The sequence below is a fragment of the Brienomyrus brachyistius genome, chromosome 11, assembly GCF_023856365.1.
Source record: "Brienomyrus brachyistius isolate T26 chromosome 11, BBRACH_0.4, whole genome shotgun sequence".
Classification (NCBI taxonomy): domain Eukaryota; kingdom Metazoa; phylum Chordata; class Actinopteri; order Osteoglossiformes; family Mormyridae; genus Brienomyrus; species Brienomyrus brachyistius.
In genome coordinates, this window is record NC_064543.1 from 26881153 (window position 1) to 26901927 (window position 20775).

General features: G+C 41.8%; 1 protein-coding gene across 6 annotated transcripts in view; it reads right to left on the minus strand.

Moving 5' to 3' along the window:
* Positions 1–2835: 2835 nt before the first annotated feature.
* LOC125751683 (transcription factor SOX-6-like) overlaps positions 2836–20775 on the minus strand; it is a 146129-nt gene continuing 128189 nt past the window's right edge. For all 6 annotated transcript variants that reach the window (XM_049030837.1, XM_049030833.1, XM_049030838.1 and 3 more), the window contains 4 exons: positions 18564–18669; positions 10814–10987; positions 8942–9158; positions 2836–7661 (listed from right to left, as the gene is read on the minus strand). In XM_049030837.1, coding sequence (XP_048886794.1) covers positions 7358–7661; positions 8942–9158; positions 10814–10987; positions 18564–18669 — 801 coding nt within the window. In that variant the 3' untranslated portion in view covers positions 2836–7357. The remainder of the gene's footprint in view (positions 7662–8941; positions 9159–10813; positions 10988–18563; positions 18670–20775) is intronic.

The window sequence follows — 20775 nt, forward strand, 5'->3', positions numbered from 1 at the left end:
TGAAGGTACTTCCTCATCCCGGCAAATAGAGTTGGCAGAGGACCGGTGAGCCTGGGGGGGCCCACACATCTAAGAGATCTGATACTCTGCGCTAATCTGTTTTAAACCATCTGTGAAAGTAGCACGATTCCTTAAACCCTTCACCTCCACGGATTAAAATATTGCCCTGGGCCGAAGCCAGCTTTAATCGCGGACGCAGTACATGTTCAATATGCAAAGCTGCCACCGGTACACGATTGCGAGACTCAGGTTTCAGGAGAAATTAGCTCGACTTTGACATGACACCCTTTGATGTTTTGAACGTTGGCACATGCATCTCTTCCCTTTGAGTAAAGAAACAAAATTTTCCCTTGTATCTTAAATAACTTTAAATTGTGCTAATAGAAGCGATAAGAATTGTTATTTTCTGCCCATAATCATATATTTCAGAACGTTGATTGGATGCTCTGGAACACATTTTTTATTTAACATTCTTGCACCTTTATGAAATATTTCACTGTCCTGTTTCGGATAAGCAGTTGAAATATGAATGGACATTACATTTTTTTGGTCATTGAAAGTTAATATTTTATTGTTTAATCAACAGGTTATGTGTGTGCAGGTATGCATTTGTTGACTACGGCTGCTGTCGTTTAATTTATAGGTCTAATACTAGCAGAAAAATACAAATATGAGTAACTGAGAAGCGTTTCATTTTTGCTATACTTCGGAAACACCGTTCGGTTCTGTACAGAATCACTTCTTGACTGCCTGCCATAAATATCGCACAATAACCTAAAGTGCAATGAGGAAATCAGCAAAACTAGCATTATTTGATTCTGGCAGAGCCGTCGGGTCCTTATTTAGTGGAATCATGTCGCAGGTCATATTACACAATGTAGGTTATACAGAATACATCGCACAACACGATATGCATTTTAACTGAGCTCCGGCTCAAATACCGCGACATCACCAGGGTAAAAAGAGAAAAACAGAGTTCAGTTTTGCTGAATGCACACGGTGACGACACACGTGTTATTCTTCGCTCACATGCGCACCTTCGTCCGGCTACCCGGGCCGCGTAAACAAGCAGTAAACTCGGTAAACTTATCCACGCCTGCTCTTGATGATGCTGGGCTTTGTGAATTACAATAAGATTTATTGTGCAGCGGTACACGTCTAATTTTCCATCCACCACAGGGATCTTGCAGCTGGATGGAGCTAACATAGGCGCCTGTTATATATACCGCAGTTAAAATGTGGGTTTTTTTACGCGCTCTGGGGGGAAAGGGGCTTACAGAAAATCTTGGCAAAAGACGACAAATGATTAATGAAAATAGCAAAAGACGCGTTTAAATGGCTTTCCAGAATGGTTCGGGAATCCCTTTCCAGAAGAGCGACCCTCCCGCGTGTGCTAAACAAGCGGGCCGAGAGGAAAAGTCTGCCTTGTTTTTTTAGGGCTATTTTACTGACTTCAGACAGTTCAGCTATTTCCAGGATTATAGAACCAGAAAGTAATTAGGATCATGTACCGTCCAACAGAATGGAAGCTGTTCAAATGAGCTCTGTTCCACATAATTAAGATAGCGCTTTTCTTTTTACCCATCATCATTATTATTATTATTATTATTATTATTATTATTATTATTATTATTACATTGAAAAGAAATATTGACGCCCTCCAAAATGTATTATATATACGATAAATATATGGTGACTATTCTTTCTTGCATGCGTGTATACTACCAATAAATACAAAGCAACAACTAACACCTCTGTAGGCAAATACTGAGCATATACACGAATAAAGTATATCAGGAATAAATGTCCAAGACACTTCAACCGCATTTAGCGCGTCTAGAGGACTTAGCGGCTGTAGAAAAGTCTAACAGCCCTATCCCTGAATCACGTAACCCATAATGAAAGGCATATTAGAAATGCTGCTTACAAACACCCAACCGTGAGTTAACTGAAGTTGCGAGCTGTGCCGGTACAGGCGCAGGCAGAGAAGGCAGAGAAGGCAGGGGCACCGAACAAACGGGGTGTTTTCCAGGTGAGGGTACCAGGTGGTTCGAAGCAAGGCAAAGGAAAACGTTAAAAATACAGCTGGTAACTAATCAGATAAGGGGGACTTTTTACAGAAGTGATAGAACTATAAAATAATGCTAATGAGAATTTCCTAATAATAATAATGATAATAATAATAATAATAATAATGAAGTTGTTCATTGTAGGCCTACTGTATACTTTATTTCTCAAAAAGCATCAATTAACGATTTTTTTTAATTAATTTACAGGGAGACAGGTGTAATTTTCCCAGCCTTGCTTCATTTAAATTAATTTAAATGTGTTGTTAAATGCGGTGCTCTCTCCACTGGGGAAACGCCGCAGCCAGAGCCTGGGCTCTCGGTGTCTGGGAAATAAGTCACGGTGCATTTTCTCTGAGGCCCAGAGCGATATTTTAAAAGCCACTCATCAAACCGAAACAAACTGCACCCAAAAGACCAAAACAGGCGGATATCTATTTTTCACCTGCCCCCTTTACCACCATTCTGCCCAGCATTAAATTCCTTTACACCATGAGAAATAGCACATTTACATAATTTATTTAGCTGTTTTATATACATTTAGTTTATCTGTGTTTCAGATTTTTTTTAGTGTACTGGTAGCTGATAACCACTATACTGGTTTGGTGTGTTTTCTTGTCTGGAAAAATGCTGGTGGAGTTACTCGTACTGGAATAAGGTTGCGGTTATATGATTGATTGGCAGAACCTAATGCTAATCAAATGGGGTTCTGTAGGTAGCATTTCATGGACAGTTAAGGGTTCAAAGGACAAGACCACAGACTCACAGATTTTAAAACAAAATGTCTCTTTAATTTGTGTCAACAGCAGTACAAAAGATGGAGTGATGGTGATGTAAGACTTTTTCGTTGTATGTTTGCGTGTGTGTTTGTTTTTAGGAAAGGAGGAAACCTTTGAGGTAAATGAGTTTAAACAGGCAGTCACACGCCCTCCTACGCGCGATACTCCACATCGCTTAATGTCACATAAACATTAGGTATATAAAGGCGCTGTTACATAACAATATGTAAAAAACACACCCTGTGGGAGGGAAGAAGACCTACGAATCTGTACACATAGCTAAGGTGCCTATTGATGCCAGCATCAGTCGTAAACTGGCTTGGCATCTGCTGATGAATTAATACTGCAGATAGAGGAGACAGCTCTCTGTAGGTACCGATGTAGAGTAATTTCACCTTGAGTTTACCTCACGTCACATGGAAACGAATGACTGGCTGCGTTACATTTTCAAGCCAAGCAAAACACATTTTAGTACCATTTTCTGTTTAAAACAATAATCCTTAGCTGTCTTTTGCGGTATAAAGGAGAACGTGAAGGCAAATGTGACGGCAACCTGTATGAGTTCAATTAAAAACTTTACACTGGACTGTACAAGATATTTCCATAAACTATTTACATTTTTGACTTAAAACATTTTTTTTTTCAAAGCAGCAACATAGACCATTTCATCTCTAGTATCTCCAACAAAATCTGCCATTGGCCGGGGTACCTGCTGAGAAGGGGATTTAATTTTTTTTTTTTATTTAATTTTTATTACATAGAGAACTTGCTTATCCTAGAGAAGATTTTAGAGCCATACAGCTCAGCAACAGAAGGGCCACAACATTGCTAAAGGACGGGAAATTATAGATATAAAAAGTTAAGCTAAATACCACTGACAAAAAATAAACAAATAAATATTTGCACGCCTCTAATCTAACCTCATCAGAAATAAAAATGAACAATAAACCATGCATGCGCATCTGCATTTAAAACTGTCACATTTTTTTGTGTGTTTTTCTGTATTTATCCCCCTTTACAAAATTTGGCACAATCATCCAACCTCTGGTGGATTAATTTTTTTTAACTGCTGCTTGAAGTCGACAAGTACATAATGGGAAAACCTCAGTTTGAAATGTGTAAACTTAAGTGCTCAATGCGGGTACCAGCCAATGCTAAGGGATTCTGAACACTGTCCTCATGAAAGATGTGAAACAGGCTTTGCGTTGCTTTACGTGGGATTGCACTGAATTGCTCTGACGGATGCCGGTTACTTGAAATATTTTAGCATTTGTACAATTCTTACGTACCAGAATCTCACTTATTTTTTCTTCAGCAGAAGATCAACACATATAACCAACAGGTTACTTGAAACGCACAGAAGTGAGGTACCTCACAAACCCATGTTCAGCTTGAATACTGCTATCTTTCACGATGGTTTTTAATTCAGCATCTACATGAGGTACAGTGGCTTGTCAGCTTTTTAATGACATCGACTGACATACACTGATGTGTAAAAAAAGGATTAAAAGTCAAATACATAACTTACACTTCACTAATTATTCATGAATAAAAATATAATTCTATTTTCCTATATTTACAATTTAAAAATCTATGATGAGCTGGAAAATTAAAAAAAAAAACAAAACTTTGTTTTGAGCTCCAGTTCAATTATGAATTTAATTGTATTTTTTTCTGATTGTCTTGTTATATCATACAAATTGACAGCCAACACAGGCCAATACATCCAATGAAATGTCTATGTAGTAGACAGCGTATTGTAGGTCAGCTTCCAATGAACGAACATCTCTCCCAGATTCTCATTCCCATTTAGGAAACACTGGAGCCAAAACAAAGTCCTTATTTGTAAGACACACATTTGCATAAATAAATGGAACAAATAAAGTGGAAAAAAATGACTCAAATCCAGCAACTGTGAGGCACACTCACATGAGTCAGAACTGCTTTTTGTTATTTTTTTGTTTTTCTTTCTGTACAACAGTTTCACATTAGTCAGAACGGATTTAAAAAATCATCTATATCCAGTGCATCCTTATAACACTTATGAAATATTATCTCTGCATGACTTTATGATTTTTTCCCCCTATATTGTGTAAGTGTAATCAAGTTTCAACCCTAAGAACAGTCCTATATTCATTGATACCCTTCAGGATTTAAGTTATGACTGCGAGAAATGCAGAGTTCAGGTACAAAATAACTAGCAAACAGAACACAACCTAAAAATCCCTACCTAGGTCTCTTGGGGGGGGAGGCGGGGGGGGGGGGGGGGGCAAATTGAATTTTGACTGAGAGAACAGAAAAATGTCATTTTACTACATTAAAGCACTAAGAAAGGGTTAAACTGAACAACTTTAAATACCTTTAACCTAAATGTATATGTTCCTTAAAAAGGAGGAAATAAACAACTCAAGACTGTAGTGGTGGAGAAACAGGAAAAACCACGCAGGCCCTCTGAAGAAGCCCTGAAAGAAGGAGAGTGAGCAAGAATCGCAGCCATCAGAGGTACAGAGACCGGAATGTTTCCGTGAAATCGACTGTTTACTAATGAAGTCGACCGATTCAAGGGCATACGGAAACGAGCAGGACCTGAGCATTAATAATGCTACGTTTGAGATGAAACTGAGTCGTCAGTCATTTTAATAATCCCCCACAGCTTGATGTACCGGTTCCATCTGCTCGCCCACCGTCTTGTGGCCCGGCCGGGAGCTCCCTCGCTAGAGCCCATTGATAAATCGCACAATAAACAGCACGATGGATTTCCCCTTTGTCCTCCCCTTGCTGACGTTCCCTACCTCGCGGGGCCAGATGGCACCCCCCTTTTAGGGCGCCCCCCCCATATGGGAGTGGAAGCGCGATGGGCACAGGGAGCAGGAGCTGTGTCCACCTACCCTGCAGCAGGTGGAGGCAGCCACTGGGCCAGATGCGGACCGCTGGCCCTCACTCAGCCCAACAAACTAGGGGGGCGTCGAACTGCAAAAGTGACCCCATGACCTTGAGGGACGCAGCGTGGTCTGCATGCGCATTTTTCTATGGCTGCTTTAAAGTGTCAAGTACATGCAACCCTCTGCCCATCACTACTGATTACACACACCTTTAATTACTCTGCAGATCAGACCTATCGTTTCAACATCCTACACAAGTTACAGCTTACACAGAATTCTTAAGATAAATTAACTAAAAAAAAACAAACAAACATGACAAAGGTTACCTTCCAGCCTGCCCTTGAGAACTGTTTTTCCAGCTAAGTAGTGCTACTCTGTGCCACTCCAGTTCCACTGGAGGGACCCAACTGCCAGCATTTCCTTTAAGATTCAGAGCTGATGTCCCCCCACCCCAGGAGAGCTTAAGACTTGCGTCCATTAAGACTAACACGTAGGGGGGGCTGCCTGGCACCGAGACCGGAGTCTGATTGGAAGGGAGTTGGCCCCAAAGCAGGATGATCAGGAAATTAAGACGGAACAGAAAGACAGAAGAGATGTCATCCAGGGTGCCATCCTGTATAGCATCAGGTCTCATCAGGTGTAAGTAATGGATTTGGTGGGAAGGGAGGGGTCGGTCACTGTTTGGCCTTCCTGTATGACTGTCACCCCCGCTGCCATGACAGCAGTAGCGCCAAGCGCTCGGTGGAAACCACATACATAAGAGCATTCTGTCGCCAAGTTCCTGAGAACATCACTATGGTGGTTAAAAAAGAAAAAAAGAAATCACCAGTAGGTAAAGGTGTTTTACACCACTTCATAAAGAGGGCTAAGGATTGTCTAAGACTTGCAGTGTCTCCCTTAAGACTTTGAAAATTGAAGATATAAGTGATAAGTAAAATATTTCGGGGAAGGTTTGGCACGCTTGGGTTTGGACCTCAACATGACCTGTGCTAACAGCCTGATGGCGATTACACTAGCGATGATCAGAGAGCTTGCTGTTTCCTCCTCTGTGCTCGATGACACACCTGTGGGCTGGTTCTGCACTTGTCTCGATATGAAATCTACACATCTTCCACCTTTCTCATTAAATAGTTCAGTTTAAAAACACATTCACAAGCTGTTGGCTGGCACAGCATACCTGAGTGAGATAGATAACCCCAATCACAAACAGTAACTCAAGCTACTAAACAGCATTCCAAAAAAAAAAAACCCCAAAATAATAACGTAAAAGATATTTCCATATGACGAAGTAACACTGTGAGCTATGGATTTATATTAAATGTTAATTTTCAAGTCCTGACATCCAATATTTCATACGCAAGAACCTAACTTTGTAAAAACATCCATGGATAAAAGAAAAAATTAGAAACCATGAATAAAATAAAACAAACAAACAAAAAACAAACAGCTTCTGCTTCACACAAACAAAGAAACACTTAAAACAGATAATCTGTCCGGTAAGCGGGAGCCACACATGCATGCCGGCTCCTGAAGGTGTCCAGAGGTGAGCTCCACTTCTCCTGCTAAGCTTTCCCGGATCTCCTCCCAGGTTCACGCATGGGGTTTCCTGCTGGCTTGGCCATGAGGCCCCTCAGTTTGCGCTCACTGCCTCCTGTGTCTCATTGTCGCTGCTGTAGTCCGATTTGGGCTCCTCCTCAAAGTCTTCGTACATGTCCATCTCATCCTCGCCATTGATGGTCTCCCCGCCAAGTGTGACACCGGGCTCTGACTTCATGACGTAGGTGCTCTGAATGACTGGGATGGCAGGCTCGGGGCTGGCTGATGCGCTGGAGCAGTCCGACGTCATCTGCGGGGAGGGCGTGGTGGCTGCCAGGCCCATAGCCCCGGGATAGACCAGCCCTCCACTGGTGCTAATGGGGATCTGGGACCCCTGCCTGGGTAGCCACATGACACAAGGGTAGCAGAGTTAATACCATGGCCAAACATCACGGCCCCCTCATTAGCATACACTCCTTATATGGGCACACTATCACAGGACTAGAATACACACCTCAAAACTCTGGCAGCATGAAAATGGACTAGCTTCTGCTCAGCTATCTTGGATTTTATGGTTAAAAAAACAAGCCAAGTAGAGTATCATCACGGGTATACTAAACTCAGTTTTACACTTTACTGCACAGTTTTTTTAAAAATATGCTTTTATATTTAAAAGGACGACAGAAAAGAAACACGTATTATTAGTTATTTCACTGACAACTGCTCTTGTTTGTGTGCCACAGTCTGTATGTAAACAATTCCTCGGCCGGCTAAGTAACATTCTTCTTCATTGTGTAGTATATTTTATTATACCAAAACGCATCTCCCACACACACTTGCAGTCCTTGTTGGTAAAATCTTGGATAATCCTTACTGATAAAAATACATTATGGTGAAAAAATTCAGTTGTTTCCCTCTAAGCCATTTACGGTATCCACACTTGTGTTTTATATGCCACAATAATGTCTGTGTTCAATTTCACAGCTTCCAGGCTGCCTTTGTCATGATTCAGTAAATTACAAGGCCATGAAAATTGAATTATATTTGGGTGGAGAATTCATTTTAATGCCACAGAAGTCTTTTTTTAATTAAACTATCACAACTGTTTTTATCAGTACTTTCAAAATGCAGCAGCTTATGAGAGACGGTGATCGGTTATTAGGTAGCAGACTGTCGATTATGGGCTTGCGAGTGGGCAGGCATCATACCAGACATGGCTTAATGAGCTGCCATATTAACGAAGGCGAGGTCGTGCCCTAGTACAGGAGATGCCTACTGAGGCATAAGCATAACCCATACTGCACCATACGTTTGGCTGAGCTACATCAAACACTGCTTTGACAGCATGATAAAATAACGCGAACAGAACCAAAGGAATGAAAACGGATAAAAAACAAAAAAAAGTGAAGTCATTTAATAATTCAGATGGAACCATTGTTTTATGGTGTTAAACCTTCTTCATCCTCTTAGGTTAAGCAAATAATTCCCTTGTCCTCCACAGAAAGAAGGGCTTCATCGATCAAACTCAAACTGAACCAGATCATAAATTTTTGTCTCGACAGCGACAACCATCAATTAAATTTCAACAAACAGAACACAAATTAATGGTCCCTCGCCCCCTCAGCATCATTAGTTGTGCCTGGGTTCCTATGACTGCGCATGCCCCCCCCCCACATACCCCACAGTGAAGAACTGCCTCATCTCCTGTCTCCGCGAACGCATCAGCTGCTTGTACTCGCCGATGCGCAGCTTCTTGCCGTCGATGATGCAGGTGCGCTTGGGCCGTGGTTTGTACTTGTAGTTGGGATACTTCTCCAGGTGGATCTTGCTGAGCCGCGCCTGCTCCTCGTAGTACGGCTGCTTCTCCTGGTTGGTCATGGACTTCCAGCGTGAGCCTGTGAGGAGAGCATGTAGACATGCAGATGACTGCCCTGATTTTTCACAAACATGGTAACAGTCTCAATCAATCAATGCGCTCGCTCCATTTTTGTTAAGGAATAAAAGGTAAATAAATAAAATGGCACAGAAGTCATGGAAAAAAGATACAACAATAATTATAATATTATTTATTTGTTTATTTTCAGCAAATGTATTATATTGCTGTAGTGAAATGGGAATGAATATCTTGGAAGGGGGGGGGATAAGCTTAACATTGTTAAATCTGTCTCATTTTAATCTGGGCTAGGATACTGTACATACATAAATACATACACAAATCCATCTTCCAAGCACTTACCCCCAACCAGAAAGAGTGGCTGGGAGATGGACAGATGCATTATTGTAGTTAAATTATAACTGGCCAAAAATGTTAAATGGTGCTATTTAAATAGCTGTTATTAAAATTCCAAAAGTCAACCTTCTGCTGTATTAACTCAATATATGGGCATATTAATTTAGAAGTACGAAACTCTACCATGTTCTTCACAGAATCTGCTGACTTTTTGAGGGAATCTGCTGACTGTTATGCCTAAAGCTGGATAGTAATCCTGAGAGTAATCTGTGTAATGCTGCATTATAAATAATACTCAGAGAATGGGCAGTAAATCCATCAGAGTGTGACTGAGTCTGCCTGACGTAATCCACTGTAATACACTGTAATACACTGTATTCCAAGCAAAGTCTTAGCACCCGTTTATACACACAGAATACACAAAAATCCAAATCAGATAAAATTAATCCGATTTAAAGTAATTCAGACAACAAAGTAATACATTTTCTTGAATGCAGATACGCAGTTGATATGATTAACATTTTGTGCATTAATGCGCTACATTCTCTGTTAGTTTTTATGCGCAAAATGTCATTTAATGACATTTTTCGTGAGATTTTTTTTAAATTATAAATTAGATTTAATTTTTCTTGCTGGTACTTTAGTCTCCACCTCTGGTTAAAACAAGAATGTCACTTTTACTTAGGTTCCATTATTTTCATTTTTTATTTGAGTAAAATATTACACTTTATAATTTAAATGTCAGTGTCAATGTATAAGTTATGCATAAAAATAATAACATGAGCTAATGTTTACAAAACATATAAATGATAGATTTTAATAAATTATTTATTTAAAAAAATATATATTTATTTATTTACTACATATTACTAGTTGCTAAGGTAAAGCTTTTTGTTGTAGGTTTTTAATGCTGTTGTTGCCAAACATTGATCATATTTACTATATTTTCAGACTTCAGAATGGCTGAAAGTGTTTCTGTAATGAGTGCCATGATTGTTACGGCTCTCCATAGCTACTGGAAAACCTGTGTGTGATCACCGTCACCATTGCATTTCATCACCATCTTGGCTCTACTAGCTTTTCTGTCTGTCCATGCTAGCCTTATACAAACCTCAACGGAAGACTGTGGCTCTCATCTCACCAACTAGCTAGACTTTTGTGCATGAAAGGGTCAGCTGTTCTACACACAATAAAAGGAGGCTAAGAGGTAACAGAGAGACGGGGCATCATTAGCATAATACCCAGACCACACAGCTGCTCTTAGGTCATTCTGAGGCCCTGTTACCATCCTGCTGATGGGCGTAGGGAAGGCCATCTTACCCAGGATTTTGCTGATGTTGGAGTTGTGCATGTCCGGAAAGGCCTGGAGGATCTTCCTCCTCTCGTCCTTCGCCCAGACCATGAAGGCGTTCATGGGCCGCTTGATGTGGGGCTCGTTGTTGTTCCTGCCCCGGGTCTCCCTGTAGACCCGTGCCTCCGCTGTGCTGCTGCCTCCTGCCAGTCACCAACAGTACTGATATTAATCCACATAGTCTTTTAATTCTCTGAAACCACAGAGAGGGACCAGGAAAAAAAGGACCACAGAAGCCAATGAAACTAAAATCCTCCCCTAACTTATATCTTGTATAACCTGATTTTAGAACTTAAAACTTTTTGGTGAAAATAAATCATAGGAGTGAATTGGTTAAACCAATTGCTGTAGTTAAAATCACAAGGTTAACATTTAGCCTGCAGGTTTCGTTCTTAGATTTGAGTACAGAACAAGGTTGTATTGAGTGAGATTCAATGAGTTGCCTGCCAAGAACCTGAATTAAAGGAACACCTTGAGTAAGATCACTGGCATGTATAAGCAGCCATTCATATAGATTCTTGACTTTATACCATAAGGCACACAACACCCTTGGCCAAAATGGGAGAAATTGTGCTAAGGGCATTCATGCGTTTTAGAGAAAAAATTTGAAGGAATGAGAGCTGGCCAAAATTCCTTACACAACATTCTCCCTTTTAAGGAGAAACTGAACAGAGTTAGTAACTGGGAGCTGTGTAGCCCAGTATTTGTGCCCTGTGTCAATCAAGCCATTCATGGTCCAGATGTTGGTGCTGCTCGGATCATGAGCTGCAGGGGAAAATATGATTCATTTTTTTCTCGAAGATTTGCTTCATTTCATGTGCACATTTCCTTTAAGATGGATATTAATTACATAAATCAGTAAATGTGTCACAATATGTTCAGATAGCTTTTCAAGCAAAACATTTACTTTAATATGTTTTAGTCTCTGCCTTTGTTTTCACAAATTATATTGTGGTTTATATTTTTAAAAGCATCAAAAGCGATAGAATTGATTAATGTGCATGAATGCTCTGATATGATTTTATATGAAATTAGCATTATTTATGATGGATGCATTAAAGCATGATTACTTTGCGATCAATAGACACCCATTCAGTGTGTCCCCTACTCAGCACTTGATGGGCTTGGATTCAGATCCACTGCAACCTTGTAATGGAAAATAGATGGATGGATGGATGGATGGATGGATGAAGATGATAAAAACAGAACTGTCAGATTTAAACGGGATGTACTTGGGAAGTATGACTCTCTCACTTTCTTGGGTCCCTGAATTGGCCCTGGGTGGCTTGCAGGAGGTGAAGCAATAAGCCAGCTTTCATTCACTTCCTGTTCCACCTCCCTGCCTATGTTTATGACCCGTAAAGGAGGAGAGCGGTGCACTCTGTTTAGCCGTGGCATAATAGCACATCTGGCTGGGCTTCAGGGCCTTCACAGGCATCCGGGCGAAGCGAATGCCCTTCCTTTTGCACCTGCTGGTGGATGGACGGGACCACGGATGGCCCAGTGCAGCCTGTACACCTGCCCCATACTTACTAAGCTGGTAGTGAGATTATCCTACATTAACCCACTGGGTATCTGCCAGGGCACGGAATACATCATCACTAGACATATTATATCCATCAATGCAAACCAAATATGGCAGCAGGATGTCAGGGCTCTTCCCAGTCATTGATTCCGGGCAGTCAGGTCCCTGCAAACAAAAGAGACCCACCGATTTCCGGGGATAATACCCACCCACGCACCCCAATAGCCTTTCATTTCCTTTAACCTGCAGAGACTGTATAGAAGTGACAGTCATGTTTACCGCATGTCGGAACGGCAGTACGGGCCGATCCATTTCATGGCACGATAAACAGCCCCTGCCTGCTGCTGAGCATGGTTCTGAGTTATGGCACCCCAGCCAAGCAGCATCACTGACTGGGCTGTTTATGTACTGGCATCTTCCAGCTGGAGGTTCCCCCACCTCAGGCTCACTGGATAGTTAATGTCTCACTTGAGCTTCCAGGACTCTATCAGCTATCTGCTTCATGCTCATCTTAAGACATATATTTTGTATTATACTCCTCTACAGAGACAAAACTTGGGAGGGGGGGAGAACAGAAATATATATCAATGCTTTTATAATTGTACCCTGTCTACATACTCATGCATCCTCTCTGTTGTGGCAACTAAATGGATCCAGGCTCTGCGTTCAGTCAAACACTCGGATGAGCCACAAAGCAGGGCAGAACTGCCGTCGCCACGGGGACATGAGCACGAGCCAAGTACATGTGGCCATTGGCCACTCCCAAGGGTGGGTGGTCAAGCACTTAGCGTCCTGGCCAATGGGAAGGCCCCCCTGTGCCGCAAGGGCCCGCCTTATTCGAAACCATCCAAAGGGCTGTGAATTCAGATGGCAAGCACAACACTGTCCTGATGTGCCAGCATAAATGTCTGCCTTAGCTCTGCTTTCCTGGGCAAGACATTCTGATCACTAGTCCCTACTGAGTCCCTAGACGTTTTATTGTTAGGCATTCGATTACATAAAAAAGTTCAGATATTGACCAGACTTGGGCAAAAATGCTCCTGGGTTACGTTTGGGGTGAATTTGGGCCGGAGGCTCTTATATGGTATATTCTGATTTATGAGACCAGGAGAACAATTTGGCAGTGTGAAAGGGTAATCTCTAATTTCTACAACTCTGTGTTTCAGCAGGAAAGCAAAAGGGGTCTGGGGGAGGTCCAGAGAGACACCAAAGGCACGTCCTCACACAGGCTAATATATGTGACCCTGAAATCTCCGATTCATTCCAATTCCCCACGCATCTCAAATCCCTCTGTGCATAAAGATTGAATACACTATGACAGAGTTGTTTCGTTCTTTGTTTCATGTCAAGTTTCTTGTTTCATTCTCCTTTTGTCAGTCTTATAGCTAAACTTCAGCCAACAACTTTAATTAGAAAGATCATATTTAATAGCTGCTTACATTACATTACAAACCCCTTTTCCCCCTTTACCTTAAAACATAAACAACATATTGCAGCTCAGTTCAGTTTTGTCTGAAAAATTGTATCCTTTTAAACCATCGAACAGCTGGGATCCCATCCAGGGTGTACCACAACCTGGTGGCTTGTGATAGCCTGCCATCCCATCCAGGGTGTAACAGAGCCTTGTGGCCTGTGTTGCAGGGATGGGCCTTAGACCTCCACGACTCTGATCAGGATAAGTAATTGGATGTTGGGTGAAGTATAGAATACAGAACACAGTAAAAATATCCATCCAGCATATGAAAAGACAACAATTCGTTCACACGGACAAAGAAATAATAAAAAAAAAAATCTCATTCACACATTCTCCTAATCTAGCAACAGCCAGAAGGAATGAATGAAAGTGATGAGCCAATCTATTCCATTGCCCTCCCGTACATACAGTCCATTTGAATGATGCAGCCTGATCTATACTGGCTCTTTAAACTCCTTTGATACTGTTGCGGGCCTCGCTTGGGTCCTCGGAGCTGCCTGAGGCACCCTGTGTGCAGGACCCTGTTGGACGCCGGCACTTTAAATGAGCGCGTCCCAAGCGACGGGCGAGTTAGAGGCGGCCATATGTGAATGTACAAAGGACCCATGTTAAATCTTTTTGTGGTATCCGCTAATGTTTTTTATCTGAGCCTAAAGACCTAATGACTCTACAGTGGGGTGATGCATGTGGTTCGTGGCTTCAAGAAATGAAGGAAATTCTATCCGCTTCCATACCCAGATTGTATTTTCCAGTGCCCCCCACCTCCGTCACAGCATTGGCAGCTTGTTAATTCGGTTGCTTGCAACCCTTGCAAATATTAGTCTAAGAAACTGAAACGGCTCTGATGACAGGGTGACGTCCTGCTATCGGTCTCCGCAATGCCTTATTTCTGTTTAACTCTCCCTGAATCTGCACTGAAAAGTCTTCATTCATTAGCCGGCTGACAAAACACAGTTAAAAGTCTGAGCCCTACGTAGGCGTTTTACACAAATTTCCATTTAAAGTCTTCAATCTTGCTTACTGCTCACCTTGTGATTAAAGTAATGTTTTTAAGCATTTAAGCCTGGACAAGATCACATGTACGCACATGGATATATTGACAGTTTCATTTGGTAGATTTTTGGTTTATGTTTAATACAATTATTGATGATTACTACTGAGTAGTTATTTTAATTTATACTTATAGTATGCTTCATGATATGATGTATACTTTTTATTTTAATGGGCTGTATTTTAATTGATCCTTATATAATGCTTCAAATAGTGTTCCAGTGCTGTGTTATTTTGGAAGCTGAAACAATCTGGCTACAGAATCACTTTTCCTTTGGTGGAATTCCCAGGGATTATAGCCCTCGTAATTAATTTTACTGATGCCATCGTTGAAACTGGCATACGCCTGGGTGATGAAATGGGGACTGTGTTAATCAGCTGTTCCTGTCGCCTTGGCGCCCAGCCATACTCTATTCCATCACCCCCCTACGCCCCTACATAGGCCCAGTGCTAAGCCACAGCATGCTGTGAAACCTGTCTGAGGTCTGTCTGGCTCAATGTTGTCTTCATTGTTTAAAAAATGGGATGGGTTGCTGTCTCTGTTCCTGGTCACGTCTTCACACCATCCCACAGAAAAGGTGACCTGCAGCACATCTGTCCAGAGCCTTTGGTTGGATGCGAGAACCTCTAGTGAAACCTCAGCTGTAAAGCAGGGCCTTTAGTGGGAAGGTACAGCCTCTAGTAAAAAGGCAGAGCCTTCAGTAGGAAGGGAGAGCCTTTATAAGGAAGAGTGTTTAACGGGAAAGCAGAGCCTTTAGTGGGACTAAGCAGATTAGTTGACAAGATTCCAGTTCCAAACCCGCCATAAGGTACAGATCTTCAGTAAGATCCTTCAGTTCTATGGTTTTACATATCAGGATATAAAAGAAAAATCACCAGGTTCTAAAATTGCTTAAATCCAACCGCAGGTGTACACACAACAGAATCCACTGTGTCATTAATTATTTAACAAAAATGAAGCCAAAATGGAGATGCCATGTGTGAAAAACTAAGTACACCCCCTGATTCAATAGCTTTAAGAGCCACCTTCAGCAGCAATAACTTGAAGTAATCGTTTTTATGACTTTATCAGTCTCTCACAAGGTTGTGGCAGAATTTTGGCCACTGATCTTTACGGCGTTGCTTCGGTTCACAGAGGTTTGTGGGCACTCAGTTACGCACAGCTCACTTATGGTCGCACCAGAGCATTACAATCGGGTTGCAGTCTGGACTTTATTTGGCCCATGTAACACCTTGATTCTTTTCTCTTTCAGCCATTCTATTGTAGATTTGCTGGTGTACGTGGGGTCATTGTCCGGTTGCGTTACCTAATTTTGGCCAACCTCTGGCTGTGGAAAAGATGGCCTCATATTTAACTCTACAATACTTTGGTATACTGAGGAGTTCATGGTTAACTCAATGAGTGCAAGATGCCTAGGTTCTGTGACTGCAAAACAAGCCCAAAAAAATCACCCCTCCACCACTGTGCTTGACAGCTGGTATTTGTGTTAATATGCTGTGTTTGGTTTTCACCAAACATGCAAAAATAGTTGTACATTAGACCAAAGGACATTGTTCCAGAAGTCTTGTGATTTGTTCAGATGCAACTTTGCAAACCTAAGCCATGCTGTCATGTTATTTTTAGAGAGAAGAGGCTTTCTCCTGACAAGACTTCCAAACAAGTCACACTTGTTCAGTCTTTTTCTAACTGTACTGTAATGAACTTTAACATGCTAAGTCAGGCCTGTAGAGTCTGAGATGTAACTCTTGGGTTTTTTGCAATTTCTCTGAGCACTGTACAGTCCGACCTTGGCGTGAATTTGCTGGGACGTCCACTCCTGGGAAATTTGGCAACTGTCTTGAATGTTTCCCACTTGTGAATAATCTTTGTCACTGTAGAATGATGGACTTCAAATTGTTTGGAAATGGCCTTATAACTCATTACTAGACTGATGGGCAGGAACAATTGCTTCTCTAAGATAACTACTTCTCTAAGATGATTGCTGATGTCATTGCTGATTATTGCTGATGTCATTGCTGATTATTGCTGATGTCATTGTCAGTCACACACCTGACTGCTCCAGACCAGCAAACTGCCAAAACTTCTGCTTTTATAGAGGTGCTCACTCTTATTGATGATCAATTAATCAAGTGCATTTGACTAGCAGCACCTGGTTCTCAATTCCTATGGAAGCAACAAGGGTGCACTTCATTTATCCACACACTGCTTCTGCATTTTGGCTTAATGTATTGTTCTTCATCTGAGGTTTCATTTACCTAATTTTAAGACCTGCTAAAGACCAGGGGCCGCTTGCACAAAATATCTTAAATTACTCCCTTAAATATGACACAAAAGGTTTAATTTCTCCTTAGCTGAGGGATTTATTTATGGGTGTTGCACAGAATCCCTTAAAAAGTTTCCTTAGTTCTTAAGGGATTTAATGCTTTGAAAGATATTTTACAGCAGTAAAATTGTATAGTTTCCATGGAGACCATTTGTTTGCTTTCCCTCAAGCCTGCTTGTGATGCCTGCTATCACCTCCAGTGTTAATTTCGTTGACGAGAATATAGCCTGGCAAAGGTTTTTTCGCAGGATGATAATTAAAAGAAAAATATGATTTAAATATGCTTCAAATTACAATGACAAAATGAAACATATTATTCGTCTGACAAATATAAACAAAAATTTTAAAGCCAGATTTCCCCACTGCATCCTTATCTATTGAATATGTGGACAGTTCTCCCTGCTGTACTGTGTTCACTATGAGTAGGTACTTTTTGCTTGGCTAACAACAACAGATTGGAACATATAATGATTAGCTGATGACAAGCACCAACATCTTTAAGGGTTAATTGGTTCCTTAAGTATAATACAAAGGTAAGGGGAAAAATTTAAATACTTAAGTTAACATTTTAAGGAAATCTTAAGGAGAAGACTTAAGGGTGTTTTGTGTAACCGACTTTACTTTAAGGAAACTTTAACTCGGACTTCAAGCAAAAGTTGTTTTATGCAACTGGCACCAGACCATTTTTTAAGTCCTGATGTGTAAAACTTTAGACTTGAAAGGGGACACACTTTCGTTTTTACATGATTGTATGCTCTAATAACGTGCAAATGTAGGTAGCTGACTTTATTTTAAGGAAGAATGTTTTCAGAGTGTTTCTTTTTTCCTTTTATTGATTTAATTAATTTAATTGTAATTAAAAAATGCATAAAGGTTTACAAGAGAGTCTTGTTTCTCTTTAGCTCTGTTGTTTTATGGGGCCAGAAACAAACATTTACTCAGGTAAATAACTGACTTCCAGAAGCACCTATTTCCTTTATCTATGTGCCAGGCCCACAGAGATGAGATTTTGCTATGTGAGAGCGACTGGGACGGCCCTGATCTGCTCCGGAACCCCGAGGAGCAGCTCACTGTCGCATCTATCTCTATAACCGAACTAACTTTGTCTTGTGTCGCTACTCCAGCAGCCCAAGATCGGCGGCATCAGAAGCCTTCAAATGGTATATAGTCTAATGTGCATCTGAAGTTATAGACACAACTACAGAAAGTACAACTACCACAGAAACTACAGGAATTGCATCACCTCTGAAGCCTCAGCTCAGGCTACAGCTTACACTAGACGAGTACGCGTTTTCCACAAAACAGAGTCAAAGGCAATATGCATTTTCAGACATCTGAGACCTTACCGTCCAGATCTTCCGGCCGGGTTAGGTCAATGACCCGGCGGCCCATCTTCGCCTCATCACTCAGCTTGCCCAGGTGGTGCCCGAGACTCTCGTAGTGCGCTCTCTCCTGATGGACACAGGATGGTAACCAGTCACTCCCCCGTGCAGAAACCCACCCCCATCGCTCTGTAAAGATGCTCTCCCAGCCTCACCACTTGAGAGGGTGGGCACTATCGGCCCAATGTTTACCTGTTGCCCATGCTTGGGGCCGCGGTCTGTTTTGGGCATCATTAATTCAGGGTGTGCAGCCCTCAGTGGACCCCCCACCCCTTTTGATGCCAAGCTTTGTGCTCAGCTCAAACGGTGCATGGAAACTACAATGAAACCCCATCATCTGAGATTCAATATCAACACTGAATGTCGCATGTGAGCAACATCTACATGTAAAGGGCAGCTTGTTGGGAGGGGGGGGGTACATGCAACACATTACATTTAATGCATTATGTAGTAGATAAGTGTTGACTGCGGTCCACTCCGATGTTAAATGAACCAGGTCGGTTGCAAACGCACCCGGACTACAGGGGCTGTGGGGGGGGGGGGGGGGGGGCTCCAACTCCTACCAATGCAAACAATCTCCCCCCTTTGGATGTCGGCTGAGAGACTCTGACAGCAGACATGATTTGCCGCATTCCGGGTAGGAGTGTTTGCCTGGGTCCTGGGGTGAGGATCCAATCTCTGACAAAAGGTTCACTGGCCTTTTCTCTCTCCCCTCCCAACCTCTACCTTTAAGTGGGTCCATCTCACAGTGTGAATAAAACCCTCAGGTGGGCCCTCTTCAAAACACTATTAGCACCCCACCCCCGGGCAAGCACATACCCTCCGGTCCACACCAACTTGGTCACTGAATCAATTGGCCCCCTCTGGAAGAAGCCATTGCCTGGTCTACAGGTTGTTCTTCCCACTGTGGAGGTTTGCTTTTGGATCTTACATGCTGAAGGTTATTATTCTTCACTGTTCCATTAACGAAGATGACAAATTATTTTTAAAATAAAAGCTTTCAGCATTTTTTGCATAACACTGACTTTAAACCTGATGGGAAGAATGACTGCAAAAAAAACAAAACAAAAGGAAACTTTCTTCTTAAAAGAATCTCTATAGAAATATGCAAAGCACCTTGTTATCTCTTTATTCCCAGTTTTAGTAAAAAAAATATTCCACTGAGATATTTCTTCCATTTACTTATAACACTTCTTTCTCTAAAAAAAGAAAGGAATACTTTTTCCCCTTGTCTTCCAAATAAATCTTGATGCCCACCACCTGTCCAAGGGCATTAAAGGTAGCTTTTAAGATCCCCCCCCCCCCCCCCCCCCCCATGGAGCACAGTGCTTCCTATGCGGCATTTTGAGCCGCTGTGTCCGTCTCCTGCGACAGAGTGTGGTTAATGAAGGAAGCGCCTGGTGACACACAGGGTGGGGGAGCGTGGAGTCGGGTGGGAAAGCCTGTCCACCCAGTGCGCTGGGGAAGCCCCCCACCTGGGGATATCGCTCACAAATTAGCCATGCTCCTTTCCCCCTGAGGTGTCCAGTCTGTCCTGATCAATCAGCCCCATTTACAAACTTGCGATAATTACCCACCATGTTAGACTGGGAGGAGAGAGAGGTAATTGGCTTCATCATAACCCACTTCTCCTCTTTCCCTGCCACACATTGGAATCATCCCTTCAGTCAGCTGAGATCAATAGAAACACATTTAATTTCAGTCTTTCCAGTCTCCTGTTTTGCCTAAACGTGATAAAATATTAGCATTAGTGTGACGAACTGTAGGGAACAATGTTGATTTACTTGACCATTATTTTATATGTATTTTAAACTGTAGTTCTATGAAGATCAAGTGTGATTGAAACTTATTTTGGTCACATTATATACGGTCAATTTATCAGCTTATTTACGATATGTGGAATCATACTATATACTGTATCTAAATGGTGGAATCATACTATACACTGTATCTCAATGGTGGAATCATACTATACACTGTATCTTAATGGTGGAATCATACTATACACTGTATCTCAATGGTGGAAGGCAAATGGGAACACACAACTATCCTAGCAAGTGGTTTGGAGGCAACAATGGGTCTGACCCAGTTCTGTTTGCTATCTGGGTGAACCTAGCAAAATGGCGGCCGATTCAATTTTTTGGCTTGGAAATATTACTTAGCAGGCCCTGCCTCT